Source organism: Pyrus communis, chromosome 2, assembly GCF_041283825.1.
Source record: "Pyrus communis isolate YQ-2024b chromosome 2, ASM4128382v1, whole genome shotgun sequence".
Classification (NCBI taxonomy): domain Eukaryota; kingdom Viridiplantae; phylum Streptophyta; class Magnoliopsida; order Rosales; family Rosaceae; genus Pyrus; species Pyrus communis.
Genome location: NC_142566.1, coordinates 24,735,570 through 24,753,668, shown reverse-complemented (window position 1 = coordinate 24,753,668; position 18,099 = coordinate 24,735,570). Strand labels below are relative to the sequence as shown.

General features: G+C 36.8%; 2 protein-coding genes across 2 annotated transcripts; one reads left to right on the top strand and one right to left on the bottom strand.

The window, feature by feature from the left end:
* Positions 1–1,497: 1,497 nt before the first annotated feature.
* Positions 1,498–7,460, top strand: LOC137748636 (beta-galactosidase). Its single transcript, XM_068488801.2, has 18 exons — positions 1,498–2,351; positions 2,606–2,701; positions 2,806–2,918; positions 3,058–3,124; positions 3,218–3,310; positions 3,805–3,948; positions 4,550–4,638; positions 4,764–4,869; positions 4,962–5,049; positions 5,182–5,300; positions 5,405–5,566; positions 5,656–5,831; positions 5,950–6,059; positions 6,150–6,259; positions 6,355–6,465; positions 6,569–6,679; positions 6,774–6,979; positions 7,062–7,460. Exons 1-18 carry the CDS (start codon positions 2,187–2,189, stop codon positions 7,171–7,173), a joined length of 2,178 nt encoding a protein of 725 aa, XP_068344902.2. The 5' UTR covers positions 1,498–2,186; the 3' UTR covers positions 7,174–7,460.
* Positions 7,432–10,380, bottom strand: LOC137748637 (acyl-CoA synthetase family protein). Its single transcript, XM_068488802.2, has 6 exons — positions 10,101–10,380; positions 9,821–10,007; positions 9,502–9,682; positions 9,204–9,407; positions 8,777–9,076; positions 7,432–8,683 (listed from the first exon to the last, which is right to left on the bottom strand). The coding sequence occupies exons 1-6, from the start codon at positions 10,323–10,325 to the stop codon at positions 7,747–7,749; spliced, it is 2,034 nt and encodes a 677-aa protein (XP_068344903.2). The 5' UTR covers positions 10,326–10,380; the 3' UTR covers positions 7,432–7,746.
* Positions 10,381–18,099: the final 7,719 nt, after the last annotated feature.

Here is an 18,099-nt window from a genome sequence, read left to right as displayed (position 1 = left end):
GACCAACAAACATTGTTGAGTTTGTCTCATAAGATCTGGGGATTGATGTATTTGTTAGTCGCTCACAAGCTTCATCACCTAGCGTGACGATTATAGTCTGAACTTCGAAGGTTAAATGGAGAAAAAAATGAGAAGAAAACAAAATTTCCATGCAACATCGATTGCACACGTGTCGGACCACGATCGGTAGCTAGCTTCAATGTCCAGAGTGCACACTGGAAGAGTACGACCGCATCACGGCTTGCAAGCTGTACATTAAATATGTGGCAACTTGATCTTGATACTTTCCGACAAGTATGACCAAAAGTAAAGTAATTTATTTTAATCTTCAAAGAATGAATAGTATGGAGCACCGTCGAAGTAAGGTGATGCTTGTATTTTCTTTGAAGCTTAATTTTACTATTGTCTTGTGACTTTTGTACAGATATCAATTTAGACTTTTCCGATATGTTAAATGGAAAATAAAGCTTAAAGTCATGAAAACCAACAAACCTATTTGTTGCTTTTCGATTCTAGATAAATTATCGTATGTTATTGGTTGTAAATGATCTTGTGTATATCGTTTTCATCACCTGAAAAGTGTAAACACATGATTATATATATATATATATATATATATGATTGGTAACAAATTTTCTTTGGATTCCTATTTTTTTTGGGAAAAATAATGATAAGCATGAAACACACTTTTTTTAAGGTGATTAAGGATTTCATTCATAATTGACAAAGGGAACTAATACAGAGAGCATGGATAAAATGGCTTGAAAAACCTCGTCCTACGTAATCCAATGAAAAAAAAAATTCTGAGAGATAAAAAAGAGCAACCCATGCTAAAAAACAGAACACATCACGTTACAGTATAATCATCAAACACACAACTCATTAACTAAGAAAAGATATTTGGTGAATGATGATTCAATGAAAATAATATAAGAAAAGCAGAAATCGGATTGGATGATTTCAGACAAATAAAAGGAAAAAAATCGATCAACTTTTCCTATAACAAAAAATTGGAATCCTTCATTTTTAAATGTCTAAATATATACATGAAAAGGAAATCTTATCCATACTAATATTAATATGGTTTTGTAGTGTTTTTTATTATTTACTAATTTCTTTTGTTTGGTCCCAAAGGAGAACAATTTTTAATAGATCCGTTTGCCGGCATGGATAGGCCCATGCGAAGCTTTTCAAATGTCTGATGAAACTGACACATCAATTTACAAGCTGAGTAACATCTATATCAAATGAAAACTTCACATTTCAAATCACATATCCTTAATTTTAGTAAACAGAAAAAGGAAATTGAAAGGATAAGCTCAAATAATTTCATAAATTGTTAAAACTGAATCAAAAGTTGTATTGATTGCCTTGATTTCGCGAGAAAATGCTTACACTCGTGAAAAAAAGAATCAGGCCATTTAAATTAGTTTGATTTGGACGTTTTGACGGTTTTTTGTCAATTCTTATGAAAGTTACATCAAATGTCACTGATAGAATAACATCTTAACTAAAATTTCTTGTTCCACATGTATATACAATACTTAAGCATAAATTAGAAAGTTCATCTTTTAGGAATCCAAATCCTCGAAGGTTCTCCTTCTCCGAGGAACCCTATTCCATATAGGAAACGGAATTCCTTATTCCACATGTATTACACAAACATAAATTAGGAAGTTCTTCCTCTCCTAGGAATCCCCAAATCCTCAAAGGTTTTCCCTCTCTAAGGAATCCTGTTCCTCATAGGCTTGCCACGTTTATACATACGGATACACCATACAGATGAAATACAACAGATACAATATTTTCTACAGACACCCGTATTTCCAAAAATGCGAGAGAGCTTGTTCAAGGCAGCAGAAGTGGGCCCCCTTTTCCCTTTGCAGTTTGCACATATGCAATCTTCAAAACCTTATATAAAGCAGTAGCGGTAGCTACACGTTCTCCGCACAACCATTGAACCAAACCATAAACTTTCTCACCCGTGAAATCCAGTACACTTCTCAACTCTGCAACCCCCTTTCTGTCTCTTTTCCGAATACCAAAAGCACCAACCAAATAAACCAAATCCAAATCCCAAAACCCAAAAAAATAAATATGTATTATTCAAGTTTTTGATACAAACAAAAGCAAATATATATATTATAAAGGCAATTGCTTTTGAGAGTTTCAGAGGCAGGGGACAAATGGGTGTTGGAATTCAAACAATGTGGAGCATTCTGCTATTGTTTTCCTGCATTTTTTCTGCAGCCTCAGCTTCTGTGGGATATGACCACAAAGCTATAATAATTAATGGGCAGAGAAGGATTTTAATTTCTGGATCAATTCACTATCCCAGAAGCACTCCTGGGGTACTTTATACAATGCCAATATGGTTCTTCTTTGTGTCAATATTTTCTGGGTTTTTTATATCTTTTTTTCTGGTGCAATTTTTTACTTCTGGATTTTTTTTCAGCTCAAATTTCTGACACTGTGGGATATATTATATATTATTTTGATTTTTAACTTGTGGGAGATTATGATCTTGCATTAAAAAGTTTAAGAATGTTTTTTCAGCTCAAATTATTGATATTTTGGGTTTAATTTTTGGTGTGTGTGGTTGCAGATGTGGCCGGATTTGATTCAGAAGGCCAAAGCTGGAGGCTTGGATGTTATACAGACCTATGTGTTTTGGAATGGCCATGAACCTTCTCCAGGAAAAGTAATGCAATTAGAAATTTGCTTCTGAATTTTACATTTTTTTTTTATCTCTAATCTAAATATATTTATGCTAATTAATTGTTTTAATTTTTTTCAAATTTGCAGTACTATTTTGAGGACAGATATGATTTGGTCAAGTTCATCAAGCTGGTGCAACAGGCAGGCCTCTTTGTTAATCTCCGGATTGGACCGTATGTCTGCGCTGAATGGAACTTCGGGTAATCATTTAATTTTTGCTACAAATAAACTGAAATTTTAAGAATATTTTGTTAACGGAAAACTTGGCATAAAACTGAATGCAATGCGTTATAGGATTCATACAGTATGGTTATACTTATTACTCTGTTTCTGAAACAGGGGATTCCCAATTTGGCTGAAATATGTTCCCGGAATCGCTTTTCGAACAGACAATGAGCCTTTCAAGGTTGGATATTATAAATCTTTCGTTTACTCCAATGGAATTTAATCTTTTTAACAAATAATTTGGAAGCTAATTTAATTTCTGTCCGTTATGAAGGCGGCAATGCAAAAATTTACAGAGAAGATTGTCAACATGATGAAGGCAGAGAAGCTGTTCCAAACTCAAGGAGGTCCTATAATTCTTTCTCAGGTTAGAAAAATCGGTTGATTTTTTTAAGTTTTTCTGTGAAAAATAGCCAGAAGCGTTTTTCATTGGCAAAAAGCCCTTTAGAGCAAGCTCAAAGATGTCATTGGTCTTTTTTACGTTAAGCGCTTTTAGTCATTCAAAAAGCAATCTTAAACATGTCGTCGGTCTTTTTCATGTTTCTAGAAGTGGGTTTGAATTTGCTTTTATTTTTAGTCTCAATTTTCCAAGAAAATGAGGAGTGTTTGTTTTCTTTTGTTTTAAGAAAAACTAATGAAAATGGTTTAAAAACTTTTAAGTTTTAACGATAAGGCCAAAATAAAATGTAAAGTGAATAGTACCAGGATTGACTTTTTAGTGTAAAAATGTGATTTTCATTAAAGTGAACAGTACATCAGGCTTTTCGTTAAAACTCCCTTTGTTTTATCTGCTGTGTAAAAATTGGCCAGCCAATGCTTATTAATATTTTAATTTGGTTCTTCAAATTTGGATGTTGACAGATAGAAAATGAATTTGGACCTGTGGAATGGGAAATTGGTGCACCTGGAAAAGCTTACACCAAATGGGCAGCTCAGATGGCTGTAGGTCTTGACACTGGAGTCCCATGGATTATGTGCAAGCAAGAGGATGCCCCCGATCCCGTTGTAAGTTTCTCTTAGCATTTTTTTCGATGCCTTTTCTTTTATTTTATTTAATCTAAATTGTAGGGAAGGAGATTTGAACTCGGATGCGAAGAGACAAGTTCTCTTCCTGCCTTGTATTGTCATTTTCGAGGGAGAATCGCATAAATATCCTTCATTTAGTTGGACCCTCCCTTCTTGGTGGGGTTTTTAGACTGTTTGCTGTCAACTTGGTAGGTGGCGTGTAGGTGTAGATTTCGTTTCATATGGTCAGGGCAATGCTTGTCCCCATTCCATATGATATTCTAATTTACTTTAAACTACGGGGATGGGTTGAACTCGGGTTCAAGAGTTATGCACACTGTCATGTCCAACTGGCCTAACCACGTCCACATCTCGATGAATTGGATTAAAAATATAAGGATGAATCTTCAGTTTTAGAAGACTTCTGATAAAGATTTGGAAATCAATTTTTTGTGTTGGTTTGGTCATTAATTGAATTTGTACTGTCAAACATAATTCAGCTTTTAAGAGCAACATATCAGTGGTTTGGGATCGAGGGTGGATGCTAGCGTCCCGTGACCCTTACTGAGGAGCTAATCTCGCCTTATTTGTTATGTGACAGATTGACACCTGCAATGGTTACTACTGTGAGAATTTCAAACCAAACAAGGTCTACAAGCCAAAAATGTGGACAGAAGTCTGGACTGGTTGGTAAGTCACACAAGTTGCCTGTACAGCTCAAAAGTTTGTTTCCAAAGGCCCATCGTATCAAATTTTTTCTTGTACTGTTGTTCAATCCCTTTGACGGGGCTGCCCCTATTGTATGTATTTTACAGGTATACAGAATTCGGTGGGGCAATTCCCACTAGACCTGCAGAAGATTTGGCATTTTCAGTTGCTAGGTTCATACAAAGTGGCGGCTCTTTTTTTAACTATTACATGGTTAGTTGTTGGTCTCGTATTCTCAAGTGATGTTTAATCTCCTAGTGTGTGTTTTCTAATTTTCCTTGTGTTTTCTTTCGTTTTTGTTCTAGTACCATGGAGGAACGAATTTTGGCCGAACAGCTGGAGGTCCCTTCATGGCCACCAGCTATGACTATGACGCCCCCTTAGACGAATATGGTATGTAAATACGATTAGCATTGTCGAGTAGTTGTTACAGAGTTCGGCTCATGAAGTCATAAACCGTAATTAACATGTGAAAAAACGTATCATTGCACGCTGATATGAACGGTTTTACGCGTGCTATATCAGGACTACTCCAGCAACCAAAGTGGGGACATTTGAGAGATCTGCACAAAGCCATCAAGTCATGTGAGCATGCTTTGGTGGCCGTTGATCCTTCAGTGACTAAACTCGGAAATAATCAAGAGGTACCGTTTTACTGCTAGCTCGGGAGCTTTGAAATTTGCTAAACCTTATTCTTCTTTGAAATTCGCTATGATTTTTGTTGTTCTGATCAATGTTCTCCTTGCAGGCTCATGTATTCAATTCAAAGTCAGGGTGCGCTGCATTCCTCGCAAACTATGACACGAAATACTCTGTTAGAGTGAGCTTTGGGCACGGGCAGTATGACCTGCCACCATGGTCCATCAGCATTCTCCCGGACTGCAAAACTGCAGTTTTCAACACTGCAAAGGTGAGCAATTGGATATATTAGTCGAGAACGTTCGAAGTTTATTTCTCAATTTCAGTAAGATTCACTTAAGGCGTGTTATTTCTGCAAAGGTCGCTTGGAAAGCCTCGGAAGTGCAGATGAAACCAGTATATAGTAGACTTCCTTGGCAGTCATTCATCGAAGAAACCACCACTTCTGATGAGACCGGTACAACTACATTAGACGGGTTGTATGAACAGATATATATGACTAGGGATGCTACTGACTACTTGTGGTACATGACAGAGTAAGTATATTAAACCAACCATAGTTTAAGCATTGTGTTTTTTATTAAATGTTACTGGGAAACTTTTACCTTGTTTTTCTTTTCTGTCTAACTTGGTGATTCAAATTTTCGCTACCAGCATCACAATAGGTTCTGATGAAGCGTTTCTAAAGAACGGAAAGTTCCCACTTCTTACGATCTTTTCAGCAGGTCATGCCTTACATGTTTTCATCAATGGTCAGCTATCAGGTATATAAAAGTAAAATTTCATATGTAACTCCGTCTAGTTCTTCCGCTGACTGAACTTAATTTTAACAGAACTTTCTACCATTATTGCAGGAACCGTGTATGGGTCATTGGAGAATCCTAAACTAACATTCAGTCAGAATGTGAAGTTGAGACCCGGCATCAACAAGCTTGCATTGCTTAGCATTTCCGTTGGTCTGCCGGTTAGTTCCCTCATTCTCTTATGGGATATTGGTTTTGAAAACATTTGAGATGACATCTAAAACTTTTGCTTCTTCTGTGTTCTAATAAAAATCAGAATGTTGGCACTCACTTTGAAACATGGAACACGGGAGTTCTAGGCCCGATCTCATTGAAGGGTTTGAATACGGGAACATGGGACATGTCACGATGGAAATGGACCTACAAGGTTGGTTGCCTTTCAACGTTTATGTTTCACTTTCTCTCCTTCGCTAAGATGTCGAAAAAATTGCCAAAAAAACTAGAGAATAACTTGTTTGCTTTATGAGCAGATTGGTATGAAAGGTGAATCTTTAGGCCTGCACACAGTTACTGGGAGTTCTTCTGTTGACTGGGCAGAAGGACCTTCGATGGCTCAAAAACAACCCCTTACGTGGTACAAGGTTTGTATTCTTCCAATACGCGTATATTTTATACCCGTCCTTCTTATGAAGTTCATGAAAAACCAGATATTAATCTAAGCTGTTATATCTTCAGGCAACTTTCGATGCACCACCAGGTCATGCCCCATTAGCTTTAGATATGGGAAGCATGGGGAAAGGTCAAATATGGATAAACGGACAGAGCGTTGGACGCCATTGGCCTGGATACATTGCGCAAGGTAGCTGTGGAAATTGTTATTATGCCGGAACTTTTAATGATAAGAAATGCAGAACTTATTGCGGCAAGCCTTCTCAGAGATGGTGAGAAAATGTTCATCCTACTTATTTGTGATGCCTTTGCTTTGTCAAGTACAAAATTCATGGTAGAGCTATTATTTTTCAGGTACCATATTCCTCGATCGTGGTTGACCCCGACTGGAAATCTACTGGTGGTGTTCGAAGAATGGGGTGGTGATCCGTCATGGATGTCTTTAGTCGAAAGAGTAAGAGTCTGATGCTCCCTCAAAATCTGTCAATAAACTGAAGAAGCTCTCGACACAACACGAAGAAGCTCTCGGTTGAAGCTGTCTGCAGCTAAGATGAAGCAGATATGTAGATTACTATATACGTGAAGTGGTTGTGTACATAGCCAATCTATTATTTGTCGAAAAAATAGCTCGACATGATATACGTAGGATTACATACGAAGTTTGTAGTCCGTAGATTGCGCAAGCATTTTCGATTGTAAGTTTGTAACAGCTTTTGGAAAAGAATAAATGGAAAATAATAGAGATTGCTTTTATCCTTGTCTTTCCAAATGTTTGATTCAAAATATTTGTTTGATTGACGAGAAAACTTGTCCCCTACTTCATTCTATGTAAATATTTTTAGTACAACAGAGAGAAACATGTATGTTTTCTCAGATCCCCGCTCCAAGATCCGTTTGACATCATCGTGAGCACCCGGAAAAGACCCCAAAATTTCGACCCAAGATGAACGCTGATGAGGCAAGGCGGATGCACTGGGGTTCTGTATCGAAGAACTGCTTTGCGTAGTCTTTTCCCCATTCATGAAACAGAACATATTCGCTAAATCAAGAATGGAATGACATCGTCTAAGTCTTTGTTGAGTTCTGGTAGTTCTTGTCCCTGATGCCTCCACTTCTCCAATCTACGGCGGAGATCCATTACCTCCCAGTTTCCATTGTCAATTTTGAGTTGGATTATCCTCTTGATGCATTTTATCAAGTATTTGCTGACCTGCATTTTCACCTGGCAGATAAAGTCTGCGCCAGCCTCTTCGGTCTCAAACAGCAAAGCAGACATACTTTCAATGATATCGGTTAAACTGAAGACTAGACAGGCACCTGCCGAAGCCTCCTTTTCATTACATTCATCATTCCATGTAGTTAAGTTCGTATGCCCTTTGGAGATCCATTTTACATGCTTCAATCCAGTAGTCCTGGTTTCCCCTGACTGAAAAATTCTACCAGTTGTGGCATAATACAGCAGCAATTCACATTCATCTTTGTTGATTCGATGGGGACAACCGAGTAAGATGCCTAGCGGGATTCTCCGAAACAAGACATTTTTCTGCAGATTAGGACCACAAGACAGTTTTGTCATACTTGTTTCATTGCAATACCTTGTGTATATATTATTGAATCCGTTGAGCCAGACTACAATGGAAGTAGATTCCTCTTCAAACAATTTCGGTTTCTTGAGTTTCTTCTTGTAGCCATGTATTTCCTTGTCATGTGAACCAGATCCAAATCGCTTTAAAGCCGAAGACTCTGATGATTTAACTAAACAATCAGCCAGCGAACCGTGGTGAGACTTACTAAGAGGACTCAAAATCCAGGCAAGGTACCTCGCTGCAGAACCATAAGGAAGCTCCTCATGTGTTTCTCCAACTTTGGATGCTGCCAATATGCATTCGGGATGACAACTGTCATGAGTACTTTTCTCCCAGAAGAGCAATGCAGAAGCAAGGTAGAACCAATCTGGGAAGTTGATGGCCAGAGACCTATGCAACATTTGTGGATCAGTCTTGGTTTGCAGGACTGAGATGGTGTAGATGTCATCTGTTTTCACATGGATTCATGGGGTAAGAAATTACCAGATAGATTTGTGATCGATTGTTGCAACCTTCACTGCAGGCGGCTTAAAAGTTGGATAAAGTTGTTTCTGGGCACAAGGGACTGGGTCCATTGTGTCTTGCACTAACTGTATGAGACCATCGTAGGAGAGGGGTCCAGCCAAGGTCCTTAACAACAGTTGGTTGTACGGAAAATAAGCATTCAAAAATGGCAACTTTGCTCCCACTTCAGCTGATATGCCCCAGAACATTGGTCTTGAAACCACGTCTAATGTCATCGAAACCAACTGAATTAGAAGCTCAAGCACAGAAGCTAGACCCCTGATGAGAGAGTGAACTACATTAACAAACCATATTAAATCAAATTACAACCGATTATGACAAAAGATTGATCAAAATATACAACAGAAAGAAACTTAAAGGTCAGTCAATCAGAAATAGGACTTACGTCACCAGAAACCACCGGTGCAACAAAGCTCTTGCCTCAACAAACATAATGGGCGAAAGTACCAACGACGTGATTATGGAGCGCCAATCGTTATTCTCATGAAATTCCCTACTCAAACAAAGGAATGGCCTTTCCATGGTTTCTTGCAAAATGTTTGAAATATCGCGCTTCAAAATTAACGGGTCAAGATACCACAATAGCAGCCTGCGAAGAAGTCCGAACTCCCATATTAATAACTACAAAAACACATGGGAAAGATCAAGAAATTGCAAACTACAGAAAACACACTTCCAACAACCTGAACGGAATTTTGTTTTCAAGGAATTTTTCTCTGGGCAAATGACAGAGCAGCTTTGAGATCACGGTATTTTTTGCATCCGCTGATTTTACTCCAAGAACGGGCATTGACTGGTGCCGGTACAAAGATGCAGAACTTGCAACTCTTACAATGGCACATAATAACGAATCCGAAAGCTTACCTTCAAACACATTGAAACTACAGTTATCACTTATCTCAGAATCAAAATCATCAAAGATGATTACTTGACAGAATAAGAAACAATTTTAAACACGAATTTGAATACAAAACGTGAGCTGGTATTGGATTGTATGCACACCATGTCCCTCCATTGTCTCAAGAACATCAGCACAAGCTTCGATCAAATGCCCGCAATCCCGCTGAGAAATCGAGCTCCCAATCAGCAAAATCTCGTCTTTCGGATACCGAAAAATCTTGCAACGAACGGAAGACAACAACACCGCAGCAATTGTATTCACTAAATACTCAATCTCCGAATCGAAAACCTAAACAACAGAACACAAATACACAGATGAGAAATTCCCAAAATCCAACATTTGTTTGTACATCAAAACCCCTAATTTGAGAGAAGACCTGACCTTGGGAGCTTTGAAGCACATCAGAGATAGGACCGTGTCCAAAACCCTAACCCTAGAATCGCCGTTGGGGTTCAGAGATTGGTTCAGCTCGGAAATCGAGAGATCCAGAGCTGCGTCGTCTAGGTCTTCTTTGGAAGTGCGAGGAGGAAACGACGTGTCGTTTGGGATTTTCAGGTGGACGGCGAGCCTGGCGAAGAGATCAGTTATTTCCGTTAAGGTGGTCATGGTGGAGTGAAGGAGAGACTGACTCGGAGGCCACAAACGGCGGTTGTGTGGGTTCGCGCCAAAATGAAGCGTTTAAGCTTTTTCGTAGTGGGCCTGGTTCTTGAAGCCCATACTAAATAAAGCCTGAGAGAGTTGAACAGGCCCAATTAAATTTAAATAAAAAAAAATGAGGGTTTGTTGGATCCACATGTAAAAAGTACATGTTGTTGCTCAAAGTGAGTCCAAATGAAACAATATCCATATCGGAAGAAGACTACAAAAAATTTCAAGCGAAATATATATATTTTTTAAGTACATCGATATTTTTACACTAAGAAAAATAAGAGTTCGGCAAATTCATAGGATGGTAGCCTAATTTCAAGCGAAATATATTTAAGATAGAAATGAATCAACTAACTCTTAATTGGTAAATTACAAGAAAAAAATATCTATAATATAGGTAACTAAAAATGATTTATCCGTGATATAAATAGATTATCAACAAAAGAAAATGTGATATACATAGATAAATATAACAAAATCTATGATATCTATGTGTTAAATAAATAAAACAAATCAATGCAAGAGATTTTTTTTCTTATGGTTTAGGATATTACAATCTTTTTTAAAATTTAATTTTATCATAAACTTAACAAAAAAGATAATAGTATTGGACCCATTTTGAGTCACTAGATTACACATGAGGCTGGGTTATTAGACAACTATAGTTGCCTTCCCTCCCTCGCATAAGAGCAACTCTAGCAGTTGGTGCGACATCCCATATCGCCCAGGGGAGTGATCCTTAAATGTATATTCCCATCCCTACCTAGTACGAGGCCTTTTGGGAGCTCACTGGCTTCGGGTTTCGTAGGAACTCCGAAGTTAAGAGAGAAGGGGGCTAGAGCAATCCCATGATGGGTGACCCACTGGGAAGTTGCTCGTGAGTTCCCAAAAAACAAAACAGTGAGGGAATGGTAAGCCCAAAGCGGACAATATCGTGCTACGGTGGTGGAGCGGGCCCGGGAAGTAATCCGCCCCGGGCCGGGATGTGACAAATATGGTATCAGAGCCAATCCCTGGCCGGAAATGTGCCGACAAGGACGTCGGGCCCCTAACGGGGGTGGATTGTGACATCCCACATCACCCAGGGGAGTGATCCTTAAATGTATATTCCCATCCCTACCTAGTACGAGACCTTTTGGGAGCTCACTGGCTTCGGGTTCCATAGGAACTCCGAAGTTAAGCGAGAAGGGGGCTAGAGCAATCCCATGATGGGTGACCCACTGGGAAGTTGCTCGTGAGTTCCCAAAAAACAAAACCGTGAGGGAATGGTAAGCCCAAAGCGGACAATATCGTGCTACGGTGGTGGAGCGGGCCCGGGAAGTGATCCACCCCGGGCCGGGATGTGACAGTTGGTGCAAGACAAGGTCGAGGGCCCAAAACTTGCCTCTGCAGCTCCATGATGCTAGGTATGGTTTCATGTCCCCTTTAGAGTGAGTAGTTTAGAAGTGTTTTTAAAATGACTGAAAGGGTTTTTACAACATAGGACTTGTTTAGAAGTGTTTTTAAAATGACTGAAAGGGTTTTTACAACATAGGACTTGTTTAGAAGTGTTTTTAAAATGACTGAAAGGGTTTTTAGGGAAAACTTTTTGGATTCCAAAAGCACTTGAAGTGTTTTTTGCAAGAAGTACCGGTTATGCTTCTTGTAGGCAGCTTCAAGTGCTTTTCCAGGATTCACTTGCATTTTTACTAAGGATTCGTCCAAAAAACTTTCAACCATTTTAAAAGCACTTTCAAACAAGTTCATGTTTGAAATTAAAATTGATTTTGCATGCAGCAGTTTGTTAAAAACTCAAGTTCTTGTATTTATACTCTTTGATACTTTGTTCCAAGAGTTGAAACAAACGTTTTCATTCAGTATATGTGATGAAATTACTGTGAGAAATAAGACGTAGACATCCAATTTTTTCACTTCCCTCTTTTACATATATAGAATATACAATGAAGTTTGAAACAAAAATTTGGCAATCGACATCAGAAGCAACTTTTGTCTTTTGGTTGACTAGCTAGTTGCAAACATAGATGGACCATTATTTATCAGAAGGACAAATCCAAACAGGAAGATGGTGCCTTTAATTGCTGTGTAGGACATTACTGTCAAGTAGGTTGACAGATTTGATACACCGTCATTTTAGTATTTTTGTTTTTAATTTAGTTTGTTATATCACTTAGGGTACGTGTTTGTGTTTACAACATCATCACGTAATTGGTGTGTTGTAGACACAATAAAAATTACTTGATGAGGTTGTAAATACAATGAAATATACCTTTAATGTAATGAGCGTTGCAGACATAATATCTTCGATTTAGAAAGTGAAACCTCATTACGTAACAAGTTATGTAAACACAATAAAATATAGGCCAAATAAAATGAGAGTTGTAGAAAATGATATATATCTTCCATCGAAGGACATATAATATCTAGGAAGTAGAAATTAGAAATATTATTGTTTTAGGAAGTCTCCAAACTCCTAGCTAACTAAGACCCTTTCCCCTATGAGTAGACCCTAGATTCTTACTTCCAACTCCAAATTATAAATTGGCCAATAGAATATATGCTCTTTAGTTAGGTGATGCTAGTAAAACTATTTACTTGAATCATATTTTATAGATCACATAATATGGTGATTGATGGTTGAATTTATTCTTTAAATCATTAAATAAGGAATCTAACTATCAACGGCACATCCAATGATCTTTAGAATTGGTGTAAAAACATGATTTCCCTAATATTTTTCTAATCAAGGGATTGTTGGAACGGAATCAACAATCAATCAAATATATATATATATATATATATATATTGCATAAATAAATTCGAAACATGTATACAAATCTTATGCTAATCAACTATATATATTGACACAAAGTGAATGAAATGAAACTTAAATTAGACAAATGAAATAAAGATCAAGGCTTGTGTACCATAATGTTCTTGAAACAGAATTTCGTCCCTACTTAATACTTGTAGTTCGAATGACGTCTGTTTTACCAGGATTCAATAATCTAAATCAAGATCTCAATGATTCTCTTAGTATGACACGTTTTGGTAATGTTTGATTGAGATGCAGCTGCATGTATATATAATATTCATACACTTATTCACAACATGTATAAAGTTGGGAGGTGACTGATCAAACAGAAGGGGTGTACGGATTAAATTTTTTCTCAACAAAAATATAAAAATAAAATTCGAAATTAAAAAATAAATTATTGGATTTAAATATATTTAAATTATATATATATATATATATATATATATATCTCAGAAACCCAAGGTTAAAGCCCAACGTTTGCTCTCCACAGTCCATTTTTCCAGTTACATTATAAAAGGGACTAGACGATATAAAATGTGGAAAACTTTTTAAGTTAAACAATGTGGAACAATTAGATAGAATTGAATTTATGCTCAAACTCCAAGAAGGGCCCTCTTATTGCAAACCATAAAATCGCTACCGTCTTCTTTTCAGAAAAAAAAAAAAAAAAAAAAGAAAGAAAGCAAATCTTAGATGTCAATAAGATAACTTTTTAAGTTAAACAATGTGGAACAATTAGATAGAATTGAATTTATGCTCAAACTCCAAGAAGGGCCCTCTTATTGCAAACCATAAAATCGCTACCGTCTCCTTTTCAAGAAAAAAAAAAAAAAAAAAAAAGGCGCAAATCTTAGATGCCAATAAGATAACTTTTTAAGTTAAACAATGTGGAACAATTAGATAGAATTGAATTTATGCTCAAACTCCAAGAAGGGCCCTCTTATTGCAAACCATAAAATCGCTACCGTCTCCTTTTCAGAAAAAAAAAAAAAAAAAAAGAAAAAAAAAAGCAAATCTTAGATGCCAATAAGATAACTTACTTTAAAAACAAGTTTTGATCTCCCCTTTGAAACATCATTGGCTCTCACTAAAGCTAGCAAAGCTATTTTCATTTAGGGAGAATAAAGGAAGCAGACAGCTTCAAATAAATATATCATCTATGAACTTAGAATCTAACATTTGTAAGAAAAGCATTGGACTAAAGATGTTAGCCACTTGAAGAAAAATAAATGTTGTCAAAAGGTGGAAGACACTAGATTCACCATTTGTAAAGGAATATGATTTGATTCACCAAATCATTAACTATTCTATTACTTAAGTTATTTCATTACGACACATTTTAATTAGACGTATTTATGTTATCAGATTATTTATTCTACAAATTTATATTCTTTATTAATTAGATGAATACTATTTAAAGGGTTATTTATACTGTCAGAAGGTCAATCTTGCGAGTGACTTTTGAACCCTAGGGTGTAAAGGGGAAACGATATATGAAATTCTCTTTTAGTTTTGCAATAACAATGGAACTAGTCATTAATTCATATCAGGTTTATTTTTAGTAGTCTAACCTATCAAGTAGTTTGAGTCTGGCTTTTTAAACAAATTTCACCGTTCAATTTCTTAAAATCAATCGTAGAATCAATATTTACCATTCATCAGTGGCAAAGCCAGGATTTCTTGGGGGGAGGGACGAACTTAAAAGAATGCAAGGTTAAAGAAAAATGACAACAACTAAATCTTTTTATATAGTAATGTCTTTCATAATTATTCAATATAAACAAATTACAATTGTTGCCGACGAGGTTTCATGTCATGAACCAGTGGGTTTTCCAGCGAGGGGAGTGGCGAACCCAGATCTCCAGTGCTGTTTCCCGACAAGGGAAGTAGCGGTCGCCACTCCTCGCCCTCACGTGGCTTCGGCACTGCCATTCATTATCTAGAGTCTGTACTACTCTATAGTCCAAACTATTCAAGAAAAGTTGAATCATATCATTAAAGAAACGAGGGAAACCTCTTGCACTGTCAACCGCACAATTTGCACGTGTCGTCAATTCGAAGTACAGCCAGAAACCTAACTAGTGGTCAAAATTTCAAGAGATTGGCTACTGTTAAGCAATCAAGGAGGAGAGCGGAGACATTGAAGTTGAACTGTGAAAATATTACAATCTAGTTCAAGTAAAAGCTTGTGTAGCATTACTTATTTCCTCTTTGGTGTGTCGGTTTCTTATTGGTTTTGCGAAGTGCTCTTATGATTGGGGTTTTGACAATTGAAAAGCACGGCTAAGTTCGTAACCTTTTAGGGTTTGTATCATCAGATATTAGGGCAACTGTTAGGATCTGGTACCTAGCCACTGAGAATCGAGAAAACTTTCCATGAATCAGGTTTTATCTTCAGCGTTGGAGACATTGTTTAGCTATTCTCATCTCACGTCAAGTGACAATCCGAAATAACTAATATCATTCTTGCGATCAATTTACTAAATGTGTACTACTCTTGGCCAAAAGTTTTAATGTTGGTTAGAGGTGGAAAAGAAAGAAAGACTGCACGCGATATGCAATACGAGGGTCAAGGTAAGTAGAAGTTGGATTAGGCATCGAGAGGAGTTTTAGGTTTCGGATAATTGAATAACATATATATATTTTTTTTTGATCTTTTAAACTCACATGAAACATGTGTAAATTTAACGACAGATTCTGCCTGGATATTAAGGATATAGATATATCTCCAAAAATATCGAAGAGATTCCCTATCTCATCCATGATCCATCATTCTTCTTGTCTCACTTAACACTTACACACGAAATGAGTGCACATCTCCACTCTCTATCACTCTCACTCTCACTCACCACTCACGTGATGAATATGATAGTAGCATAAATGTACGCTATACAAGTGATAGCTAAGCTTTTCTTGAGAATAAATTTACTAATTAGTGTGCACTATCCTTAACCAAAGGCGTTATAATGATGATTAGAGGCTAAAAAGAGGGTCAAGGTAAGTAATCAAAATGTTGGATTAGGGCAGTGGGTGGATGGAGGTAGGGTTGGAAATAGAGAGATTCTCAGTTGTTTGTTTTTCAGCCAGACAAGGACATGGTGACAGAGGGCCTCTGATATGATCAATCATCAAAGGGTGATTGAAGTCCACAAGAGGTAGGAAGATACAAGTGGACCAAACCCTAAATTTCTCTCCTTCTTCTCTTTTTTTTTTCAGGATCCTGAGGATCCTCCAATCACATCCGTTCATCTTATATCGTGCGGTTAGAAATCATTGTAAATTTTTTTATTTAAAATTTAATATAAATAGTACCTAACAAAAACTGACCACACGATATTCGATGAACGAATGTAATTGAAGGATCCTCACAAAAAAGATTTGGCGAGGATGCTCTCTCCCTTTTTCCCCCTACATATCTTACAATAATGGAGCCTCTATGAATAGCTCACGATTTGACCACACATGTTGAGAATATATGCAAAATGAGAACATTTGTGTGGACTTATAATTAAGCAGTTAGACTACTCTCCTATTACTGATTGATGTTATGATGAAACTTAAACTTTTTCATTGTATCACTATCAGAGCAAGTTGTTTCATGTGTGAAGTCAAACGGACCATACATGCTCCACGTTATTCGATTTGTGTTATTCACATGCTAGGCTCTAAAATTTATCATAAGTTTAGGGGTGTTCAGAGTATTAATCTCATATCAGGGAAATAAGAGACATTGTATGAACTTATGAGTAAGTTAGATTACTCCTCATATTGTCAATTGCTTTTATGGTGAAACCTCAACTTTCTTCAACACAAGGCTTCCAAGTCAAAAAAAAATGACTTATATAGAACGAGTTCATCATTATTTTGAAGTTTCAATATAATAATCTAATGTTATGAGTAAATTTATTTTTACATATCATTACATTATTGAACTAAAATATTACATGATGACGGTAAATCTGTTTCATGCAAATAAACAAGTTGCTACCTCGGAGCCAATAAGCTCACAAGAATTGTTGTCTCCCTGGAACCAAGTGCCTTAAATCATGTGATTTGTTGTTTGCCCATTTAGTATTGTTGATGGAAAATCCATAGCTTAGTCAATTATTAATCCATATGGACCTTGTTGAAAGGCCAATAGGAACCATTGATTGGAATCAAGACAGGCAATCCAACGGCTGGGATTGAAACTCGTGTTATTTATCAAAGCATTGTTTGGGACAGAAGAATCTGGTGTAAATATTTAGGTTGTTAGTGTTGCTTGTGGCCAGTCATTATCTGTCGTTAATGCAATGCATGGATTTTGCTACAGAGCGAAATCTAATAGTGTCAAGTGGGTGGGCAACTGTTTCTATGCGTTGAGGGCTAAATTTTGTGTGTGCGCATATGCAACTCTACTTCTTCTTGTTAAGGACACGAAAAGCTTTATATTTATATGTACATGTATAGTGACCTAAAGCAGAAAACTTATCTTGTAATCAACTATACATTTCTTTCAATCAGACTTGTTAGTCACGTAATGAAAAGAGATACGTTGAGTCTCACCTTCTTAGATTTTAACCAGCTCATTCAATTGTCTTTCTTTTCACATGACACACGGTAAGATAACTATAAAATGGTATGCATTGGTACGTGACTAGGGAGATAAACACAAAAAAATGTCACCCTAACTTTAACAAAGATTAATAGAATAATACAAGGAAAAAACAACGACTCTCTTTTCACATGACACATGAGGAAACAACTATAAAATTGTATAAAATTTTATGCATTGGTACTGTATCAGAGAGACATACACAGAGAAATGTAGCCCTAATTTTAACAAAGGATCAATAGAAGAATAAAAGGAAGAACAACTCTTTTGTCACATGACACAGGAGGAGACAATTATAGAATCGTATGAATTGGTACTTGATC

Excerpts from the sequence above, each read along its gene's own strand:
- LOC137748636 (XM_068488801.2), top strand. The coding sequence starts at position 2,187 with ATGGGTGTTGGAATTCAAACAATGTGGAGCATTCTGCTATTGTTTTCC. Across the intron at positions 5,301-5,404 it reads AACTCGGAAATAATCAAGAG|GCTCATGTATTCAATTCAAA; the intron begins GTACCGTTTTAC and ends TTCTCCTTGCAG. Across the intron at positions 6,060-6,149 it reads CATCAATGGTCAGCTATCAG|GAACCGTGTATGGGTCATTG; the intron begins GTATATAAAAGT and ends CCATTATTGCAG.
- LOC137748637 (XM_068488802.2), bottom strand. The coding sequence starts at position 10,325 with ATGACCACCTTAACGGAAATAACTGATCTCTTCGCCAGGCTCGCCGTC. Across the intron at positions 9,408-9,501 it reads GAAAACAAAATTCCGTTCAG|GCTGCTATTGTGGTATCTTG; the intron begins GTTGTTGGAAGT and ends ACTTCTTCGCAG. Across the intron at positions 8,684-8,776 it reads ATCGATCACAAATCTATCTG|GTCTCTGGCCATCAACTTCC; the intron begins GTAATTTCTTAC and ends AATGTTGCATAG.